Here is an 18,591-nt window from a genome sequence, read left to right as displayed (position 1 = left end):
GACAGAGAATTATGATCAGATGATTCAGGGAAAGGTTTGTGGCCCACTTCTTCGAGAGGGGGCTCAGGAGCTCTGGATGTAGATGGAGCTAGATGGAGGTGTAGACAGGTGCAGACCAGGTCCGTGGTCGCGTGTAGGGTCTGCGAGAATGATTGGCATCATAGACAGACAATGGATAGCACTGTGACCATTGCACAAAGTATGAAATGTGGGGCCCCACCCATGGGGGGACAAAACAGGGAAATTGAGGCTGGTTCTTGTAAGGTACCGTGCCATGAAATAGGTGTGGCTCCGGTGGTGGAGGAGAGTCAGATGGGGAAAACTCTGCCTGCTGTGGTATGTCATTCTCACTGTCAGTGAGTGTGGTCAGGTCAGCTGGTGAAAGTGGCTGATCAAAGAGTGCACACTCAGTGCTGAGGAGAGGAGAGTCAGGCTCTGGGGCCACGGAGATGTCAGCATGGTTTAAGAATTGTTGCTGCTCCGTGGGCTATGGTGCCACGGGTCTCAGAGAGTGAGCTGATGTCCGCAGAGATTTCTGTTTAGCCTTGGAGGGCGCTGGCGGCCACATATAGGTGCCCTCCGGCGGTGGCACATCTGCAGTGGGGGTTAGTGTCGGTCTCAGTGTCGACGGTCTTGTCAGCACCGGGGTGGACTGCGCAGCCGGTACCAAGTCCGTCCGTGGTGCCAGTAGCTTCGGTGCCGAGGAAAGCTGCCCGCTGTGGGGGGTCAAGTCCTTGTTTCTGCACCCTGTGTGCGCCGTGCCTGAGGTGCTGGGGCAGTCGTCTGTACCGGTCTTTGGTGCCGTCAGCACAGGAGAAAGTGACTTCGCCGGAGACCTTTTTTGTTTATTTAGGTCCCTGTGTGGAGAGATTGGGGCTTCCTGCCTCTTCGCAGAACAGGGTGAAGCCGTGCTCCTGATCGGTTCCAACCTGGCAGGGGAGCGTGAGGGAGAGGGTTTACTTGTGCCCATCTCCACTGGTGGTTGCAGGGATTTCTCCATAAGGAGCATTTTCAGCCGCAGGTTTCTGTCGCGGCAAGCCCTGGATTTCAGGCTATTACAATGAACACACTTTGCGGGAACGTGTGTCTCGCCTAGACACTTCACACACAGTGAGTGTCCATCAGACTGCGGCATAGACTCATTGCAGGAGCCACATTTTTTGAATCCAGGGGGGAAAGTCTCCGCAGGAGACAAACTTGAGAGAAAAAAAGTTTGTTTTTGTTTTGTTTTGTTTTGTTTTTTAAACTAACTAATAATGAATGACTATTCTAAAGGAAGGGAAAGAACTGGGATATTTCTAGCTAACTATTTCTACTTGTTTCCTTCAAGTGACCAGGGGAAGAGGTTCAGCACTGCCCCGAGTCCCGTCTTCAGCCCAGGACGGTTGAGAAGTAACTGAGTGGGTGCGGGACGCGTGCGCACAGACAAACCCTAACAACACTGCGAGACAACAGCTGAGCGCGTGCATCCCGACCAGGCACTGCTACCAAAGATCTCCGATCAACATCGCCAGGATGCACTGTCACCTGGAGTGGAGCACCCATATGGACAGCACTTGAAGAAGTAGTATGGATTCTAATGGCTAAAACACAGACCCAAATATTCAGTCTCGTCACATAACTGCCACTGAATTCAATGGGAGTTTTGAATGTAATCGGACTGCAGAATGAGGTGTGCAGGCATAGATGTACAAAATATATTATCCATCTAAAATTTACGATTACCCACCCACCAGCTGCCATTCACACTGATCTGAGTTTGCTGAGGTAACCAGGCAAACTGGAGATCCATTTGTGCTCAGTTCAACCATCCAGAGACAGTGTTTCTACAATAAGCAGACTAATTAGCCATTAGAGGCTATTCTACCTAAAAGTACAATATAGGTCCTGAAGACCAGATTCTGCCTAACCTGACCCTTGCATGGGTGCACAGCGTGTACACAGGTAGTGATGACAGCATAAGAAGTCTTAAGTTTAAAGGTTAACAAAATAAAGATACTGTGCAAGATCCTCAACTAGCGTAGATCAGTGATTTACATCAGCTGAAGATCTGGCCTTTTGTCTTGCTTCAAAAGACTGTAAAACAAAATGTGATGTCATTGATTTTTTTTCTCTATGTTTTAGAGCAGTGGTTCTCAAACTGTGGGTCAGGACCTCAAAGTGGGTCGCAACCCCATTTTAATGGTGTTGCCAGGGCTAGCGTTAGATTTGTAGGGTCCCAGGACCGAAGCCTGAGCCCAAGCCCAGTAGCTTCAGCCCTGGGTGTCGGGGCTCAGGTTACAGGCCCTCCACCTTGGGCTGAAGCCCTTGAGCTTTGGCCTTCCCACCTGAGACAGCGGGGCTCGAGCAGGCTCAGACTTTGGGAGTCATATAGTAAATTTTGTTGTCAGAAGGGGGTCGCGGTGCAAAATACAAGAGAAATACTTTCAATACTGGAAATTCTATTGAAAGAAGTTTGATTTTCTCTCAAAAGATAACTAAATGAACAAATTTATTAATGGGTTAAAGGTTGTAGTGGGCAAAAATAATTTGTTTGCAAACATCATTGTACTTCTGAAACTGATGACATCTTTCACCAAACCTCCCTCACCAAACAAATATGGAAATACTATGGCAGAAGGGGTAGCAGAGTATTCTTCCTAAATGAATAAACTTAACTGAATTTTGTCTTTTCATCCCACAATACATTTTCTATCTACAGTTCTCAAAACATAAAGACAACTGTTTCCTCATTTGATGCTACCTTACTTCTACTTCAGTCAGTGAATTTGTCATGATCTTTCTAGTTTAACTTCAGTATTAGATTAATCAATGAACTTTTTAATTGCCATTTCTTTATTGCCTACTAGAGCGTCCCAGCTTAAGCATTTGTGACTTCTATTTGCTTGCTAGTTTAAATGATTTCATCTTTCTATACTGATGTTGAGACTTTTGTCATCTCATTCCAGGGTTCTGAAAAATTCCTTTACTGTGTTTTGTGACCATGTTTGTTACTGTGTGCATGGAAGAATAATATACAATTGGTGCTGATGAGCCATTGTTTTAATGAAGGTCTTTTCAATGCCCTACTTTTCCAGGTATCTTAAAATAGAATTTCTCCACCTCTGTCAAACTATTTTTCCATAGCAGAAATTCCAGCATAATGGTAAGTTGTACAGTTGTCTGATATCTCAATGACATGATTAGTTTCTTCATACAAAGGTCTTCTATTGCACTGCACTCTGTACAACTTGCTTGTGGCTCAGCTTCACTGGATGGTATACAGCCCATCTCTAGGTGAAAATCATGCCAAACCAACCAAATTTCCTTCTCTAACAGGGTTACTGGTCTAGTAGACATGAGGAAGCAGAAGTGATTTATGTAGATTTTATTAATGCTTTTGACATTCTCATAAGCAAAATAGGGATATGTGGTCTAGAAGAAACTACTATAAAATGGATGCACAAACTGCTTGAAAAAACACACACAAAAAATAGTTATCAGTGGTTCACTGTCAAACTGGAAGGACATATCAAGTGGTGCCACACAAGGATCTGTCAGGGTCCAATACTATATTTTCATTAACTTGGATAATGTGGTGGACAGTATGCCTATAAAATTTGCAGATGACACCAAGCTGGGAGGTTGTTGCAAGCACTTTGGAGGACAGGATTAGAATTCAAAAGGACCTGGAAAAATTGGAGAATTGGTCTGAAATTGACAAGATGAAATAGCAGTAGCGACACGTGCAAAATATTACACTTAGAAAAAAAAATTAAATGCACAACTACAAAATGGGGAATAACCAGCTAGGCCGTAGCACTGCTGAAAAGGATCTGGGGATTAGAGTGGATAACATATTGAATATGAGCCAACAATGTGATGCAGGTGCTAAAAAGGCTAATATCATTCTGGGATGTATTAACAGAAGTGTTGTATATAAGACCCGGGAAGTAACTGTCCTGCCCTAATGGTGAGGCCTCCGCTGGAGTACTGGGTCCAGTTTTGGGAACCATACTTTAAGAAAGATATAGGCAAACTGAAGAGCATCTAATGAAAAGAGTTAAGTGCTGGAATAGGGTAGGTATATTTGGTCTCACCACTGAGCAGAGGGCTGGGCCAAATGACCTCTGGCAGACCCTTCCAGCTCTTCATTTCTATGATTCTGTGTTGAGATCCATATTGTCGAAGTATCAGTAAAACCATTTTTCCACATTTCAATGGGGGAGGGGTTGTGTTGTTTTGTTTTTGCCTGGTCTGCCAGATAAATAGCTTTGCAGGCATTTAAACAATTAGCACAGAGAAACTGATTTGTTCCCAGTCACGCAGGAAGTCTGTGGCAGAGCGAGTCCTGGGCTGGCGCCCTAACGATTGGACCATCTTCCTCCCACGTATGTGAACTGTGACTATAATTAACCAGTTTACTCTGACAGAATTTTTTTCAGATTGTGTGCCTATTATTTCCATGGCGACCTAAATGTGCAGAATGCTTTACAAAATAAATAAGATGACAAAATTCCTGCCTCAAAGAAATGACCTTTTAATCAAACCAAAACCAAATAGTTCTGGTGCAAAGTGACCTGGAGACAACTTTGGTGAGAAGATCTGTGCAGGAAGAATTTGCAGAAGTGGCCAGATATGAAAGAGCAAACGTCTCTTGGGAAACAGGAGATAGGAAACTGTTCATAGGGCTAGTAGAAAAGAAAATGTGAAACCAAGAGGATGAAAAAGACATAAGGAAGCAATAAAGATTAGGAAGAGCATAAGAAGAGAGTAAGGAGGAAAAATCAAAGCAAGTGAGATAGGCAGGAGAAAGTTTTTGCTGTACCACGAAAGGCAAGAGAAGGCAATAAGCTGTCAAGGCATTCAACATGGGAGGAAAGCAATTCTTTGTACTCTCTGTAACTGCAACCAATTCACTATTATCACAAGTTCCTAGGGATTTTAGGAAAGATGATTTCTTAGCATACGTTCAAAACTGAATAACATTTTACTTTTAAAGCAGAGCTGATTAGAAAATGGGTAGAAAAACTTGCATGAATATTTTGGGAATATCCCCCCCCCCCAACACACACACACAAAACTTTAATTTATATTTCATTTTATTTCATTACAAATGCTCTGACTAGATCTAAATAGAAATATGCAGGTGGACGATATTTAGATCCTCCAAGTCTCCTCTTCTGGGGCTTCATCCAAAGCCTACTGCGGTCAACTGAAAGCTCTCACTAACTGCAATGGGTTGGTTGGATCAAACCCTTCACGCAGAAGCAAATCCCAGCGGCTTGTTGTTTTCAAAACCTATTGATCAATTTACATTTTCAAGGCAACTTCTGCATAAAAGGGGATTTGAAATTTACATTTTTCCATGAAAGCTGATATAATACTAGAATATTAGTTTCCCCAAATTGTGGGACAGGTATGAATGCAGATTGTGCAGCATGCAAAGGCAGGTTCCAGATAGATGCCTTTGAAATTCGGTTGGCCACATCCATTCCACCATTACATGTTTCCCTCCAGTCTTCAGTAGACTTCATCTTCTAGTCATATTTCAACATCCAATGTTCATTGATTAACCCTCAACCTACTGATTAAATTCCAACTTGTCCTCATACTTCATTTCTAACCTCTTTTGAGTGAGTCCTTCCTAAAACTTCTGAATTTAAACCAGAAAAGGGACAATCATTCTTTCCTAAGAAAGGTATTATCAAAACTTGCAGGATATATGATTAAGAAGGTATGATGGTTACTTTGCTTATATTCCATTCATCCCTCACTTATAAGCTCCAGATCCTTGACTGGTGGTAATCTCCCAACCAGATAAAGACACAAATATAAAGTGTGAGCTAACTATTCCTTTAAATCCTGAACCATCTTCCTTCTGTCTTTACAGAATCTCGTGCTATTAATTTCAGACCGTTTCTCCAATTTATCAAAATCTACTGTGCAGATATTTCTAAGTATCTATTGTGGTGACACTATCAATGCTTGGTTGACTCAATATGGATATAAGAAAGAAATCAAAGAAAGGTGTTCTCTGTCATCAGAAACACTTCTTCTGTTAACTGTGTCTACATAAGCTCGTTTTATGCAAATAAAAAATGGTCTCAATAGAATAGATACATCTAAATTATAGCGAAATACTAAAAAACGGTTACAAATAAAAATATTATCTCCATCTAAGCAGAGTACCTAATTAATACACTTGCTATTAATGCTATCAAGTATGGACATAACCCTTTAGATACAGTGGACCTAAGTTTACCTTTGGGAATAATTCATAATAAGAAATTAGAGCTTCAGTGTTTGCATAATCAGCAGGTTTACCCCATTGTCGATTACTAGCATGTGCAAATCAATTGTCTTACAAAGCAAAATGCATAGTAATTTTATAAAGCAATAAAAAATGTTGAGCTATAAACTACTATGGCAACATTATTCATAAAGGGTCCAATATTAAAAGTAGATATCAAAATGTTTTTGTTTATTTACATATCTTTTATGAGACAAATTTTTGTCTCATTAAGATTAACTGTAAAGCTTTGTTGAGAAATGTACCTTATTTTCAACCCTAAACAACACAAAAAGAGAACTGCATAAAAAAACTCAAATACATTATATTTCATATAATAAAAAGAATGTGAAATCTATTAAAGGAACTACTATGGGTAAAATGCTTCGAAACTACTATTGCATATTCTTGTCACAAATGCATTCTAATTACCAATCCATCAGCTGAAGACTTGCTCACTGATATCATTAGCATCTGCCTTTCCATAGCTGAGTAGGAGAGCTTTTTTTATTATTATTCTAACATTAAAAAAAAGTTCAATCTCATGTTTCCAACCTGGTCTCCGAAGTCCTCCGGGAACTTCCACAGTACCACCGGATCTGTAAATAATTGACAGACAGCATTAATCAGAGGCAAAGGAACAGAGTATTACAGTCAGAGTACATTAATATTAAAGAGAGGGTCAGCATAGCTTCAAGCTCTCTGGCAAGTGCAAAAATGTATCTCAAAACTGAGGAAGATACTGGATTATTAAAAATATTCTTTTATTTCATATTTATGAAACTGCAAGTGTATTTTTACGTAACAATAGTAGGTTACGATGTATTGCGATATTTTCAGATTTAAATATTCTTTTTAACCTTTGAGTACTTCAACCTTTTTTTAAGGAGTAAATCCAATATTCAAAATTCTATTTCAGTTACGGCATCAAGAGAAAAGAGCCTTTTTTCCAGCCACTGCAGGTAAGATGGCAAGATGATAACTGATTAAATGGGGAAATAACTAAAATCTACCTACAACGCATAAGTTATTTGTAAACACACTATACATGAATACAAAAATGGCCATTATTTTCAGAGATTCTTGTTTATCCATTTTCCTTTCAGACTCATATAATGCCATTTAAGCTACGGATTAGAAAACTGATTGTTATGTACTTATGAAGTGCAAGCATCATAACTTAACTTTGAGCAAAAGTCAAAACAGGACCACATACCTCCTTTTATTTTGGAGCATTTAGCCCCTTTTAATAAAATGCAATATTTCTTTCGTTTCTTATATCCATTATTCCAAACTGTTTCACAAATATTAATTAACCCTTAAAATGCCCCTATAAGGTAGGTCTGGCAAGTATTATCACAATTTTACAGATGGGGAAACTGAGACACTGATGTTTTATCACAAGTCGTGGAGTAAATCAACATCAGAATAGTAATAAATCGCCAGAACCAGATGGTATTCACCCAAGAGTACTGATGGAACTCAAATGTGAAATTGCAGAAATACTGACTGTAGTCTGTAACCTATCATTTAAATCAGCTTCTGTACCAGATGACTGGAGGATAGCTAATGTGACGCCAATTTTTTAAAAGGGCTCCAGAGGTGATCCCGGCAAGTACAGGCCAGTAAGCCTGACTTCAGTACCAGGCAAACGGGTTGAAACTATAGTAAAGAACAAAACTGTCAGACATATAGATAAACATATTTTTTTGAGGAAGAGTCAACATGGTTTTTGTAAAGGGAAATCATGCCTCACCAATCTACTAGAATTCTTTGGGGGGCGGGTGTCAACAAGCGGGATCCAGTGCATATAGTGGACTTAGATTTTCAGAAAGCCTTTGACAAGGTCCCTCACCAAAGGCACTTAAGCAAAGTAAGCTGTCATGGCTAAGAGGGAAGGCCCTCTCATGGACTGGTAACTAGTTACAAGATAAGAAACAAAGAGTAAGAATAAATGGTCAGTTTTCAGAATGGAGAAAGATAAATAGTGGTGTCCCCCAGGGGTCTGTATTGGGACCAGTCCTATTCAAAATATTGATAAATGATCTTGAAAAAGGGGTAAACAGTGAGGTGGCAAAATTTGCAGATAATACAAAACTACCCAAGATAGTTAAGTCCCAGGCAGACTGCAAAGAGCTACAAAAGAATCTCTCAAAACTGGGCAACTGGGTAACAAAATGGCAGATGAAATTCCATGTTGATAAATGCAAAGTAATGCACACTGGAAAACATTATCCCAACTATACATATAAATTGATGGGGTCTAAATTAGCTGTTACCACTCAAGAAAGAGATCTTGGAGTCACTGTGGATAGTTCTCTAAAAACATCCACTCAATGTGCAGCGGCAGTAAAAAAAACCAAACAGAATGTTGGGAATCATTAAGAAAGGGATAGATAATAAGACAGAAAATATCATACTGCTTTTGTATAAATCAGGGGTCGGCAACGTTGGCAAGCGGCTCACCAGGGTAAGCACCCTGGCGGGCCGGGCCAGTTTTATTTACCGGCTGACGCGGCAGGTTCGGCCGATCGCGGCCCCCACTGGCCGCGGTTCGCTGTCCCGGGCCAATGGGGGCAGCGAGAAGCCACGGCCAGCACATCGCTCGCCCGCACCGCTTCTCACCGCTCGTATTTCTAGTAGGGATAAGGAGGTGCTGGTTCCGTTATACAAGGCACTGGTGAGACCTCATTTGGAGTACTGTGTGCAGTTCTGATCTCCCATGTTTAAAAAGCATGAATACAAACTGGAACGGGAACAGAGAAGGGCCACTAGGATGATCCGAGGAATGGAAAACCTGTCGTATGAAAGGAGACTCGAGGAGCTCGATTTGTTTACCTTAACCAAAAGAAGGCTGAGGGGGGATATGATCGCTCTCCTTAAATATATCAGAGGGATAAATGCCAGGGAGGGAGAGGAATTATTGCAGCTCAGTACTAATGTGGACACGAGAACAAATGGATATAAACTGGCCATCGGGAAGTTTAGGCTTGAAATTAGACAAAGGTTTCTAACCATCAGAGGGGTGAAGTTCTGGAACAGCCTTCTGAGGAAAACAGTGGGGGCGAAAGACCTCTCTGGCTTTAAGATTAAGCTTGATAAGTTTATGGAGGGGATGGTTTGATGGGATTACGTGATTTTAGTCAATAGATCAATAACGTGCCATGGCTGGTAATTAGTAACAATGGTCAATGATGGGATATTAAAAGTTACTAAAGAGAACTTTTTTCCGGAGGGTCTGGCTGGAGAATCTTGCTCGCATGCTCAGAGTTCAGCTGATAGCCATATTTGGGGTTGGGAAGGAATTTTCCTCCAGGGTAGATTGGCAGAGGCCCTGGAGGTTTTTCGCCTTCCTCTGCAGCATGGGGCAGTGGTCGCTTGCTAGAGGATTCTCAGCGACTTGAAGTCTTTAAATCATGATTTGGGGACATCAACAGCTGAGTCAAGGGAGAGAATTATTCCAGGAGTGGGTGGGTCAGCTTTTGTGGCCTGCATCATGCGGGAGGTCAGACTAGATGATCATAATGGTCCCTTCTGACCTTAAAGTCTATGAGTCTATGAGCCGCGTGCCAACGTTGCCGACCCCTGGTATAAATCCATGTTAGGCCCACATCTTGAATACTGTGTACAGATGTGGTCACCCCATCTCAAAAAAGATATGTTGGAATGGGAAAAGGTTCAGAAAAGGGCAACAAAAATTATTAGGGGTATGGAACAGCTTTCATAAATGGAGAGATTAAGACTGGGACTTTTCAGCTTGGAAAAGAGATGGCTAAGGAGAGATATGATTGAGGTCTATAAAATCATGACTGATGTGGAGAAAGTAAATAAGGAAGTGTTATTTACTCCTTCTCATAACACAAGAACCAGGGGTCACCAAAGGAAATTAATAGGCAGCAGGTTTAAAACAAACAAAAGGAAGTATTTCCTCACACAACGCACAGTCAACCTATGGAACTCCTGCCAGAGGATGTTGTGAAGGCCAAGACTATAACAGGGTTCAAAAAATAACTAGATAAATTCATGGAGGATAGGTCCATCAATGACTATTAGTCAGGATGGGCAATAATGGTGTCCCTAGCCTCTGTTTGCCAGAAGCTGGGAATGGGCAACAGGGGATGGATCACTTGATGATTACCTGTTCTGTTCATTCCCTCTGGAGCACCTGGCATTGGCCACTGTCAGAAGACAGGAAACTGGGCTAGATGGACCTCTCATCTAACCCAGTATGGCCGTTCTTATGTTCTTGGATAAGAATCCAAGTTCCCAAGTCTCATTCCCACACTCCAACCTAGGGATAGAAAAATCTTTCAGATGTCTACTAGACCAGGAGCTAAAGGCTTAATTACCAGAGGCAAATACATCAGATAGGGAAGCCCAAGAGTAAAATCCTGGGGAAATGCCCAGATGAGAAGTCCAGCGCCCCTGCTCCCCCTAGCTACTGAGATTCCTACCTGCACAAAGGCTAAGATTATTGGAACAGCTCAGCCTCTGGCTAGCTGTGTCTGATAAATCTGAAGCCCCACACCCTTCACTGGCTGAAAGGGGGAAAAGAATTTTCCTTTTTTTTTTTTCTCATTCTCCTGCCAGAAGCTATTGACTTTTAATAAGTTTGAGAGGGTGTGTCGACGCTGCTCTACTCCTCCTCAAGCCTGCTGGTTGTTGTGAGTAGAGAGTTGTGAATGACTTCACGAAACTCACTATTAAATCTAACCCTAATCAGGTCCTCTTTCATTCACTTGTCCAAGAACATTTAGGTCACACGTTTTTGTTCATGTGAACATTTGGGAAGAGTTATTATTCATCTGAATACAGCTATTCATAAGTGAGTTTGCATATTTGCACTGGAAGTGCTGGCCCTCCTGCTCATGTACCCAATATGTACTATTGTGTATGTTCGGAAGCAAGAATGTTAGGAGGCGGGTAGGAAACAAGAGAGAGAGAATGCTATTTTGTCACTGAGCATAAGTACAATAAGGAGAGAGTAGAGGGAGCAGGGGATGGGATACTCCTGAAAGATCCCTTGTCTGCAGCCATTTGACACCTGTGGCAGCTTCAGAACATCTAGCAAGGTATCTGTGGTGTTGGCAGATACTAACACAAGGATGGAGGGGTCAATGTCCAGGAACAATTGTTCCTCTCCATGCTGCATGGCCCACATATATTTATTGAAATGTATTGAAACAACTATAAGCAATCAGAGTGCTCCTGGTAAACTGAGTAGTCTGGCTTTATAATTACTATTACAAGTATCCATCCACATTTAAACAATAATGAACATCCTCCCCTATCAACCTAACCCCATGAAAAAGATGTACTTTGCAGTGAATCTGTGCTGTAGTGAACCAAGCTGACGGGGAAGCAAAATTCCAATAAGGGGAATCTACTCAGACCCCAGTAGAAGATTCCTCCTGTTTAAATAGAGGGTGCTCCAGTTCAAGCACATCTGCTGTTTCCACCTTAGGCTGTTTCATTCTTAAGCCATCTAGCGGTTTAAAGGTCAAAACAGACAATTTCAGTTCCACCCAGGAGCTCACAGTTGCATTCTATACAGGTTCTTATACTATGCTCATCACTGTAATATCGTAGTGCCTTCCAGCAGAGCATTAGCGATAGGACTAATATCTGAAACATGTGGTTTCTTCTCTCATCCTCTCCCCAGGGTTAGAATTGTGTGTGCCGTGGAGTATTTTTTTTTTGGTAGGGTGTTTTAATATGTATGTTAGTATGTGTTTATGTTAGAGAAGCAATGTTGAAGTACCTTGCACTCAGAGCAGAAGGTGGTGAGGTTTCTGAGTGTCCACATCAGTCAACCAATGGAGCTCCTGTAGCACTGGGGCTATGTGTTACTGGTGGTATGTGCTACTGGCATAGGGTTGCCAGGCGTCCGGTTTTTGCTCGGAACACTAGGTCGAAAAGGGACCGGGGTTGCTCTGGTCAGCACCGCTGACCAGGCCATTAAAAGTTCGGTTGGCGGGACACTGGGACTAAGGCAGATTCTCTGCCTGCCCTGGTTCCACACGGCTCCCAGAAGTGGCAACATATCCCAGCAGCCCCTAGGCACAGGGGGGCAGGGAGGCTCCACGCACTGGCCCCACCCCGAGTGCCAGCTCCCCAGTTCCCATTGGCCAGGAACCACGGCCAATGCGAGCTGCGGGGGTGACGCCTGCAGGCACTGGCAGCGCACACCATGCAGAGCCGCCTGGCCATGCCTCCGCCTAGGGGCCGGATATGCCGGCTGCTTCCAAGAGCAGTGCGGAGCCAGGGCAGGCAGGGAGCCTGCCTTAGCCCCACTGTGCCGCCTAAGATAAGCGCCACCCGGCCAGAGCCCACACCCCCACCTGCACCGCAACCCTCTGCCCCAGGTCAGAACCCCCTCCTGCACCCAAACTCCCTCCCAGAGCCTGCACCCCACACCCCTCTCCCGCACTCCAACCCCCTGCCCCAGCCCTGAGCCCCCTCCCCTACCCCAAACCCCTCATCTGTGGCCCTATCCCAGAACCCACACCCCCAGCTAGAGCCCGCACCCTGCCCCACACCCCAACCTTCTCCCCCAGCTCTGGGTCTGCTCCCACACTCCAATCCCTTTGGTCACAGCCCGGAGCCCCCTCCTGCACCCCAAATCCCTCATCCCCAGCCCCACCCCAAAGTCCGCACTCCCAGCCAGAGCCCTCACCACCTCCCACACCCCAATCCCCTGCCCCAGCCCAGAACCCCTCCCACAGCCTGAATCCCTTCTTTCTGGCCCCACCCCAGAGCCCACACCCCCAACTGGAGCTCTCACCACTCCCTCACCCCAGCCCCTTGCCCCAGCCCAGTGAAAGTGAGTGAGGCTGGGGGAGAGTAGGCGACAGAGGGAGGGGGCTGGAGTGAGTGGGGGCTGGGCTTCAGATAAGGGGTGGGGCCTCATGGAAGGGGCGGGGAAGGGATGTTTGGTTTTGTGCAATTAGAAAGCTGGCAACCCTATACTGGCATATATGCTTAACAAGTGGTCCCCTGCATTTTACACCTTCAGTTTCTGAGTTGCACTTACCAGTAACAGACAGAAAAAAAATATTCAGCCCTGGCTGTTCCTTGAGCATTCAGCAGCACCCTCGGATCCAAAAGAACGAAGCACCTATATTACAAATCACAGCTGCTCCTGCTGAGTCTGGGGTGGCAATGTAGTTTTAGCTACTTCTTCCAGTGCCACTGTGCTGGGATATTTTTAAGTCCTGATTTGCTGCTTACATCACTATCACGCCACATGGAACAGCGCACTGCATTTGACGTTGAGATTAGAATGTACGTGCAAGAACAGGAATCAGAATTTTCTGACAGATTTAAAGATTTCCAGCGATTTGGCCCAATGCTTTCTTTTCTAATTAAACCTGAAAAGTTCAACAAAAGCGACTTGGATTTGTTTGTATTTCAGTGGATGGGGGTTGAAGTTTTCGAAATGCAGCTCATTCAGTTGAAAAGCTCAGAATTGTGGGCATCAAAGTTTGGAGATCTGTGGAGTACACTTGAAGCTACCAAGGGAGATCATGAGGCCTCCATTCTGACCTGCTGGACATCCCTGCCAGTGAAATTTAACTGTTTGAAGAAAATTGCGTTTGCAATGCTTTCAGCATTTGATCCACATACCTGTGTGAAAAGGTATTTTCACACATGAAATGTGTCCTCTGTCCCTCTTGGAGCCGCTTAACAACTGATCCCTCAGAAGCCTGTGTGCAGCTTAAAGTATCCAAATACATGCCAGACATTGGAAAACTCAGCAAGGAAAAGCAAGGGCAAAGATCACACTAAACTGATAAGATCTGCATTTTAATTTAATTTTAAATTAAGCTTCTTAAACATTTTAAAAACCTTATTTAATTTACATACAACAATAGTTTAGTTATATAGACTTATAGAAAGAGACCTTCTAAAAACATTAAAATGTATTACTGGCACGCAAAACCTTAAATTAGAGTGAATAAATGAAGACTCAGTACACCACTTCTGAAAGGTTGCCGACCCCTGATCTAGGTATCACCTGGAGTAAGTCTCAGACAGAAAGCCTTGACCCACACACATTGGGTCACCCATTCCACTGCGTCAGTAGGATTAGACATGATGGAGTTGCAAAAATGGGTATTCTCAGAATACTCAAGACATTGCAGGCCAAGTCTCCTTAGCCCTTCTAGGGAACAGCAAAAGATTGTCTAGGTCTACTTATCTCATTTATCTATCTCCCTGAAATACTCCCAACCTCCTCTTGTGTGATTCAGTATCTGAGTGATTTTTTTTTTCAGGCACCATGGCTCTTTTCATAAAGGTTAAATAATAAATTCAGAGAACAGAAGCCATATCAGATAACTTAGGTGACCTATAACACAGACCAAATTCTGACTCTCACTACAAACAGTTCAATAACCCATAATACAGAGGATATGCAAATACTTTTAAGATATGCTAGAAATCATACACATTGGTTACTGCATTACTAAGCATTTACTATTAACTATTGTAAAACCTATTAATTTCAACAAAGAAATAGTTTATGCAAGCTTGTTTTTTCTGCACACTTCATGAGAAGTTAGTACCACATGTTCTACCATTTAAAATTATTTCCATTGTCAAATTTAGGCCCAGTTCCTTCAACCAGATGTCCTTATCTAGTTACAGAAACTGAGTGTAAAAGAACAATCTACCAGTGTTACATGCATCTTTGGTCCTTTCATTGCTTAAGAATGAAAAGGATAATACTATCTCGGCAGAAGTTAAATAGAGTGATTTATTCTATATTTTATATATTGAGCATTTTAATAACATTCCCGGTAATGCAAGAAAAAGTTAGGCTGGGCGGGAGGTTGGGGGAAGGTTGTTTTTTTTGAGTGGGGGGGATTTTGAGGTGAGGAGGTTGGTTGGTTGGTTTTATTTTTGCATTATAGAAAATCTGTAACTAGCACTATTAAAGTTTTATTTCCCAATACTTTTCTTCTGTTAAACAATAAACATTAATTTAATAAACTTTCTGAAATTAAATATGAAATATAGTCTTTTATTCACACTATTGTTCTTATCAGACAAATATAACTATCAACCTTAAGACACATTTAAAAAAAAAAGTAAGTACTGTTAATCTAGATAGAAATTTCCCGCAGTCGTAAAATTACTCTCTATTAAATAAAAACTTCATCCTGCCATATTCTAACTATAGTTAAATTATTATTCGGAAACTATTCTGTAAACTAGGAATTATGCAAAAAGCAGAATTTTTATTATTTATTAGCAGTTACTGTTCCTTAGTCACTAGAAGAATGAACCATACTCATGGACTTGAATGGCTTCCTGCAACAGTGCCCTATAGATAGTAAACTACAAGATAAATATCTCTAATACAAACTCCTTTGCGTTTCCATAGTACCTTAACCAATATAAATCCTACAACTACAGTTCAGTCCAGTGCAGGTACTCAATAGGGAATGGAAACAGTGACCAGATAAATGGCTTAGTAAAGGACTTTAAAAGGAGGTGTTTGTTAAAGGAGCAGAACCGAGGGGGCGGGATTCAGGTTTCCTATGACTGGCATTGCAGGGAGTCAACCCCCTTCCCTTATAGCCCTCCTTAACCCTCATTCGTGGGCGGGGGTAGGCAGATGGTGAGGTCCTAGCCATGGGTTGGCTGGGGAACCTGGATGGAAAAAGAGGCGGGCTGGCAGAAATCCCCATATAGATATTGAATGATAATGGAGTTACCTGCCCTGTACACTTTTATCTGTCAGGTAGTCCCAGACATGTAATAACAACGTTGAGGCCTGATTAAAACCATATCAAGTGTCTCCTGTCCTTTTTTTCGGTACAGCCAGACAAAAAGCCTTATGTGTCTGCCTCATTACATTATATTTATTTTATACCAGCTCTCTCTTATTTTCACCCTGCTTTATCATACTCTCTCTTTCAAGTTCCAACAACTGTAGTGAGCTACAATTATATGTACTGCAGTGTGATTTCTCTCTGGATATTATTTACTTATTTCAAGTTAAACAAATTAAAAAGACAAAAGACACACCTATCCTCCAGCTCTATGTACTCTGACAGATCTCTAAAACTATACAGTCCAATGCAGCAATGGCAGGCCATTGGCCAATCCCTCCCAAAAACAAAACAGCCCATAAAAAAAAAAAATCCCCATCTTAATTCAAACAAAAGCATCCAACCCGACAAATAGGAAAAAAAAACCATGCCTCTCAATCTCCTCCAAATGTTCAGAAAGACAGCTTCGCAGAACTGTAGTTACTAATATTTATGTGGTTGTGTTCATCTGTTATTAATATTTTTATAGATGTAGTAAAGTTATCAAATAAGTATCTAAAAGAAAAATATCTATATTGCTTATGCCACAGAAATAAAGTTCACTAGTTGTTGTTTTTTCATTGTTTCACTGAAACCAACCAACACTACCCAAAAAAAGTCCACCCTACCCTTCTTTGGATTTTATTGTAATCATCTGAGTCTGGTTTTTTTGTTTGTTTGTTTTTAATAAAAGATTATGCTTGTTTCTGCTTTGGGGGTTAGACTCAAACTACATCTGACATATCTTTGTAGCAACTTCTCACAAGCGCTGCAGAAGAAGAAACAAAAGGGCACTGAATTTAAAAATAGAAAGAGAAAGAATAATCCGATTCTGCAACTTTATGCATTTTATCTTCAGATTCACAAAGACTGATTTTTCTTTTCCCCTGAGGATTACTTTCCAGATACTCCATCTGATCTAGCAATGTTAGGTCAATTTTATGCTGATTTTATGGGTGAGAAGATGGGAATTGCTAGCAGAAATAGCTGTTACCATAGTTGGCCGATGAACCATTGAGTGTCTCTGAGTTTCCTAGTTCTAACCAACCTGTCAGGCACACATGCCTTGCCTTAATTCTAAGTAAATGTGCTAGTGAGAAGAAACCCTAAATTAAATCTGTAAAGAGGCTTCTTTCCAAGTCTACTGAATCCATGGTACACATTTCTTACACAAGACCGTGCTCAACATTGGGCCAAGAATACTTTACAATTAAAATCTTAAACATCTTATCAGGAAAACAATATTAAGTATTTGAAAATACCCCTCACATGTATCTAAGAAAAACCAAGTCTTATGAAGTGGTCTCTCAGTCTATATTACCTGATTTAATAAACTATAGCTACAAATATGCCTATACAGCAATTATTAGTCTCTTGTTTCTTCCTCAGCTGTGAACACCTAAAGCAACCATATTTTATTTTTAAAATACAAATAAATAAATAAATAACCCAGCCATCTTATTTTAAAAAAATTAGATGGGTCTTTACTACACTACAGCTCCTACAATCCTGCATGGAACAGATTCTAGATTCCAAAATTGAGTAGTAAACTGCTTACATTAAATCAAAATTTGTTAGATGAAAATATTGCTAGAATGCTATTTATTGTGTAGTGTAACTAGAGTAACTATGTATGTTGGGTTAAAAAAAAATGCCACTCACACAGCTGATTGTCATGATCCAATTTTGACTAGAAAACCCTGCAGTAAAAATGCTTTGGCTAGTAAGATAACATATCATTTTAAACCTTACTAGACACATTAAGCTTACAGCTAGCTACAGTAATACAATTTGAAAATCTAGTTTGAGGGAAACAATAGTGTCTTGGAAAAGAAATTCTAAAGTCTAAATTATTAATGTAACTATCACTTTCACTTTGAAAATACAATACCATATAAGCTGTACTTAAAAATTCCTTTGCTGCTTGTGTCCAAGAAAAAAAACTTCCTCCGAACAAACATATGTTCTACAACAAAGATAGGTGAGAACTACACCCAAAGCACACTTTAACAGATAGCTAATTTCTTCCTTAGTTCCATAGCTAGGAGAAGAATTTAATGTGCCACGGAAACCTTAAGAATAATAAACTATAAAAAAAATTGTCTAGAGCAATACCAAGAAACACAATAGTGCAATAAGTCAGAAAGTAACAATCTCTAGAAAAACTCAGTTAAGCATCAATTATTCAAACATCTATGCACTTGCATAACTATATCACTTAATACATGATGTTTGCAGAAGAAGAGGCTTGAGCTTTATGTTAAAAGGAACTCAGTCAGGACGTCATTTCCTAAAAGTTGCTTAGTTAAAACTAGAAGCAGATAATGTTATAACATGATGAATATATGATCAACAAATTATTCTAAGTGTGTCCTTCAGAAGCTTCAAAATAGAGCTCTAAGTCTTTAAAAAAATGTATGGGTTTGTTTATTGTTTGATAAATGACAACAGTGTACTCAGTTATGTATGAGACATCAGTGTTGAATGCTCTCATGATTTTAT

The 18,591-nt window shown here is 41.3% G+C and overlaps 1 protein-coding gene across 2 annotated transcripts in view; it reads right to left on the bottom strand.

Moving 5' to 3' along the window:
• The window catches only part of DENND1B (DENN domain containing 1B), a 252,418-nt gene that overhangs the window by 172,924 nt on the left and 60,903 nt on the right, over window positions 1-18,591 (bottom strand). For both annotated transcript variants that reach the window (XM_008164283.4, XM_024102044.3), the window contains exon 3: window positions 6,827-6,870. In XM_008164283.4, coding sequence (XP_008162505.3) covers window positions 6,827-6,870 — 44 coding nt within the window. The remainder of the gene's footprint in view (window positions 1-6,826; window positions 6,871-18,591) is intronic.

Source organism: Chrysemys picta, chromosome 8, assembly GCF_011386835.1.
Source record: "Chrysemys picta bellii isolate R12L10 chromosome 8, ASM1138683v2, whole genome shotgun sequence".
NCBI classification, from domain to species: domain Eukaryota; kingdom Metazoa; phylum Chordata; order Testudines; family Emydidae; genus Chrysemys; species Chrysemys picta.
The sequence above is the reverse complement of the archived record's forward strand: the minus strand, read 5'-3'. Positions and strand labels throughout refer to the sequence as shown.